The following is a 4,779-nucleotide window of genomic DNA, read 5'->3' on the forward strand; positions in this document are numbered from 1 at the left end:
TCTTAACTCGGTGAATTCATGTATTTTATTATTATTATTATTATTATTTTAAAATAGATCCCTTTTTTCGCCATTGCACATTTGTACTTCACAATGGACAAATGTATGACACATTCCAAATACTAGGTATGAGTTTTCTTTTCTCTTCATTTTATCACAAATCAATTTGTAAGGCAAATTACTCTCTTGATAGAACCTAGTCAGCTAATTAACTAGCTGAATTTCTTTTTCTGGAACTGAGAGGATGCCTCGCAGCTCTGGTTTGTTCCGTGGGAATTTAGGGTTACATGGGAGAATGCAGTGAGGACGTTCCCTTTGGATGGTGCAGCAAAATCAGGTCTGGGTGCGATCGGCAATGGCAAAACCCATAGGGCTGGGCTGGCTCGTGAGCCTCTTGATTTAGCCTCCATTTTACACAGATCAAACTTAATTGGTTGGTACAAGGCTGGGTTAGCCGAAGCATAGGTGTAAACATTGCCTTGGAGCCACCGGCCCACAGTGAGCTAGATAAATAGATAGCCCCATCACTTGGATATAACTACATGCACAGCAAACGTTACAACACATGAAAATAAAAATAAAAATAAGAAAACAAGTTACTCCTTCAATAAATCTTCCCTCCTCTCACCTGTAATTTCTTTTTCTAATATTCAATAAAAGCTGGGTGGCTATCTCTGCCTCCCGTTTCATTCAAAAAAATAAAATAAAATAAAATAAATATAAGGTAGCAATTTTGGTCAGGCATTTAGAACTGTAGGAAAACATGTTACTTTTCTCAAGGGAAATATAAAGCAAAGGAAAAAAGAGTCGTCAATAATCAAATAAGAAGGATTTGCTTTGAAGTAAAATCGGGCCTAAGTCTCCCTAAGGCCCAAGGAATCTCAATATATGAAACTATCCTGGGTTCCAATTGAGATAATTGTCAATCTTGTCCCCTAGCTCTGGGCCAACCTATTTGGGTTTGTTGGTACCGAGCTGGGCCCCTTGTCTCTCCAATGTAACCATTTTTTTCTTTTGTTTTTTCCTTATTTTTTCTTTGCTTCCAGCTTAGTACTCGCTGCCACTACTTCATAATTGGAAATGGATTGGAGTAAGAATTGCAATGACTATTTTCTTCGATGCATTGGTTTGTTTCTGAAATCGGAATCAAAATGGCCAATTTTGGGATACTTTTGGAAAATCAATTAAAAAAAAGATATTTTTAATGGAATGTGATTTGAATACCTAGGAAAGAGCTAGGATTGAGTTTTGTGGATTGGGGCATTCTTATTTTTCCTTGAATAGGAAAGAGAAAGAAATTCCCTCTAATCAAACTATTGGAGTAGAAGTCACTCATTGTCATTTCTATTCTAAAGCCCAACTTCTCCATATCAAATATATCCCTAGCAACAGTACTACTACTACTACTACTACTGCTGCTGCTGCTACTACTACTTTAGTTATTTTTGATTGGATGCCATGATGTTTTTTTTCATTCTCTTCCTTCTGTCAACAAAGTCTATGCTATGACTTTTGATATTATTATGTTTTCCCTAACTCTTCACATTTTAATTTGTAATCCATTAATCAACAATACTTGTAAATAATTTCCTTTCAACAAACTTAAGTAGATGCATAGCCATTTAGAATCCATATGCAATCTTCGGTACATACCACAAACATTTTCGTAGTTTGTCGTTAGAAAGTGGGGAAAAAAAAGATAGAAAGCTACATATTGTAGATTACCACTAGATCTAATTAATCTAAGAACTTGTCCCCCGGATTTAAATTTAAATCTTTAGTGGCTACTAAATTTATTTTGTAAATTCCTCCCATATTTATAATATAGTATATATGCAGAAATATGTATTGCCATTAGATATAATCTAAGATCTAAACGTATATGCATGATTTTGGATCTTGTGCAGTGCGACTTTCATACCATGGAATTCTGTGCCTCTATGGACAGCCGCCACATCATCTATCTCGATGACGGATGGCTCGCATTTGTCCTAAAAGATATTCATGCACTTTCTAGTGTAATACACAACACATCAAGAGTTAAACAAGAGCCTCATATCTTCCACATGGATGATATAGCAACTATGCATGATGGCACTCTACGGTGCAAAAATAGCACTGCAATGAATCCTGTTTCTATATATGGAGGGTATAAATCTCTTCCATTAGTAAAGTTATTAATGCATCCATAAGGATTTTCTGGATTTGAGTCGTTTAGTTACTAAGAAACCATCCGCTGTGCTCCAATTTTGGATCCAGTGAAATGTAATATGAGAAATACAACCCCTAGTCGCTAAGGAACCTACCACGTACTTCTCTCTCTCGAATTTTTATTTAATGGTCCAAAGACAAACAGGGTCTGCATAGTTCAGCATTCACCATTTTTCCCAGTTAAGGTTGCGGCCCTAGTGCTCTTCCCTCTTTCTCCCATAGAGGATCTTATCCTCTCCTCCTATCTTAATTCTCCTAGCTAACAAATTTGATCATGGAGACTACAGAGGTGATGAAAATGGCGTCGTCCTCCAAGCCAATGATAGGTGAAGGAGGAGATGGCCATCTTGCTGAAAAGAAGGAAAAGGAGAAGAGACGCATACTTCCAGCCGACATGCAGAGAGAAATCCTGTCGAGAACCCTCGCAAGGTCTCTCCTGAGATTCCGACCGGCGTGCAAGATCTGGTACGAACTCACGTACGATCCTGCCTTCATAGATTTGCACGTCGAGCGTGCCCATCTTCGAAAAATTTCTGGTGGTACCCCGCATCTCCTCGCCATATCTCAACGGATAGGAGGTGGTCATTTTGGTTTCTCCATCATCATACTAGACGAAACGATGACACCTATAACTAAGATATCATGTCCGGGATTAATAGATGAAAGATGTTTGAGACTGTACTTTGGAAGGAACAGATTTGCACGATCTACTCCACCATACCGCATGACACGTCCTTGCAATGGCTTGGTCTGTGTCTACAATTATTTTGGCGATGCACTCTTAGTCAATTCAATGACTGGTGAAGGGCTTCCTCTTCGACAGCATAGCGAGCCTGTGGAAAGCTATTATTGCTTCCAGAAGTGCTATCTTGGATTTCATCCGGTGACCAAGGAATACAAGCTAGTCCGATTTCTAGATTCAGGGAGGGACTCTATGGCGGAGGTTTTTTATGAGGTTCTCACACTCGGCACCGGCATCTGGAGGCGGAGGCGGATTTACCATGGTGACAAAAACTTGTCTGCTTGTAGTGAGGACTTCCTTTCTGGTTATGAGTGGCATCAAACAAAAAAGATACTTGGTGATGGTATCAGTGCAAATGGAGTCGTGTATATTCTGAATCAGATTCACCGAAAAATTGGATTGTTCGATCTGAAAGAAGAGAAGTTTTCAACCGTGATCCCCTACCATGATTCAATCAGCGTGGATTAACATCGACCCAAACTAGTAGAGCTCGAAGGCGGCATTTGTTTGGTGGTTCGCTCATCCATCCCTCAGGAAATACTGGATATATGGATGTTAGAGGATGCTGCCGACCATGTCCGCTGGATACATAGATGTCGTGTAGCTCTGCATCATCAATTAATTGGGTCAAAGATCATACCCATCTTGATCCATCAGGGCGAGCTTTTGGTAGGGCACATGAATCGTGATTTTTACCATCTTAGTCGCATGAATTGTAATTTTCACTATCTTAGTCTTAGGAGCAACACGGAAAGCCCAAGAAAAGTCAACAATGAGCAGCTCCAGGATCTGCGTGTTGTGCATGCTTACGAGGGAAGTCTGGTCTCTTTTGGAGGTAAATCACTCCGTTCAGATGATGATCAATTTAAGCATGCCGCGCTTTATCGGAGCCCATAAGTTTGTAGCCAAAGAACTCAGTGAATTTTCTAAAAGAGACGGTAATAGTTTTTACCTAATTTTTTTTTTTTTTTTAGTTCAATAGTCCTAGACTCCTAGTGTAGTTCCTTTTATTTTGATTGAGTTTCCTATTTCTGATGAAATTTTGCAAGGATTATCCATATAAAGCAACCCAGGATATTATTTGTAACAGATTTAATTTTTCGTGGAGTTTTCTTCCATTTTTCCTCTTAGTGTTCTTTGTAGTTCTCTCTCCACATCATGTGGACGCAGTTACCATATTATACGGTTGAGAACAAGTTTGATAGAATTCGATTGTTTGTGCTTTCATATCCAAATTGGATCAAATTCGGATAGAAAATATGGTAACTGTATCTGGATTCAGATTTAGATCCAGTAAAAGATTATCTAAATTAAATTGCAAAACCTTGAATTTGAACTAGTGAGCTCCTGCTTGCCATTAACCTAGGATTCGAAGCAATGAACTCTCACCTAAATGGCAGGCACCTATCTACCAAGCTACTACATGTATTTCTAGAATCCTCACATTGGTGGTGTTCTTGTTCATCTAAAATATCATGTCTGGATGAAACTTCAAAGTTTACCTTAATTGATGTGGCATGAGGAAATTGTTGAACAATTAGTTTCAACTTTTTAGATGTAGAGGAATTTACGAATTTCAAATGTTTCACAGCATGAAGATTACTATGAACATCAGCGAGTTGTTTCGCGCGAAGAATTATGAAAAGTTCCTAACTTTGTTTGGGTTACCTTTGGTGATTCTAAATCCATAGTTTTGTGGTGATTGATCAATGAACCAAGAGTCCATTTGATTCTATATTGAAGCCTAACCATGAGGCCGATATATCAAAGGAATAAATGCTCCAAAGGAGATTGCAAAAGAGACGATCATGGTGGGAGAGAGATAC

The 4,779-nt window shown here is 38.6% G+C and overlaps 1 protein-coding gene across 1 annotated transcript; it reads left to right on the forward strand.

Annotated features, from left to right (window-relative positions):
- Positions 1 to 2,509: 2,509 nt before the first annotated feature.
- LOC120106338 (putative F-box/kelch-repeat protein At3g17570) lies at positions 2,510 to 3,421 on the forward strand. The gene has a single exon (XM_039119336.1). It carries the CDS (start codon positions 2,510 to 2,512, stop codon positions 3,419 to 3,421), a length of 912 nt encoding a protein of 303 aa, XP_038975264.1.
- The last annotated feature ends 1,358 nt before the right edge of the window (positions 3,422 to 4,779 follow it).

This window comes from Phoenix dactylifera, unplaced genomic scaffold, assembly GCF_009389715.1.
Source record: "Phoenix dactylifera cultivar Barhee BC4 unplaced genomic scaffold, palm_55x_up_171113_PBpolish2nd_filt_p 000529F, whole genome shotgun sequence".
Classification (NCBI taxonomy): Eukaryota; Viridiplantae; Streptophyta; class Magnoliopsida; order Arecales; family Arecaceae; genus Phoenix; species Phoenix dactylifera.

Excerpts from the sequence above, each read along its gene's own strand:
- LOC120106338 (XM_039119336.1), top strand. The coding sequence starts at position 2,510 with ATGGCGTCGTCCTCCAAGCCAATGATAGGTGAAGGAGGAGATGGCCAT.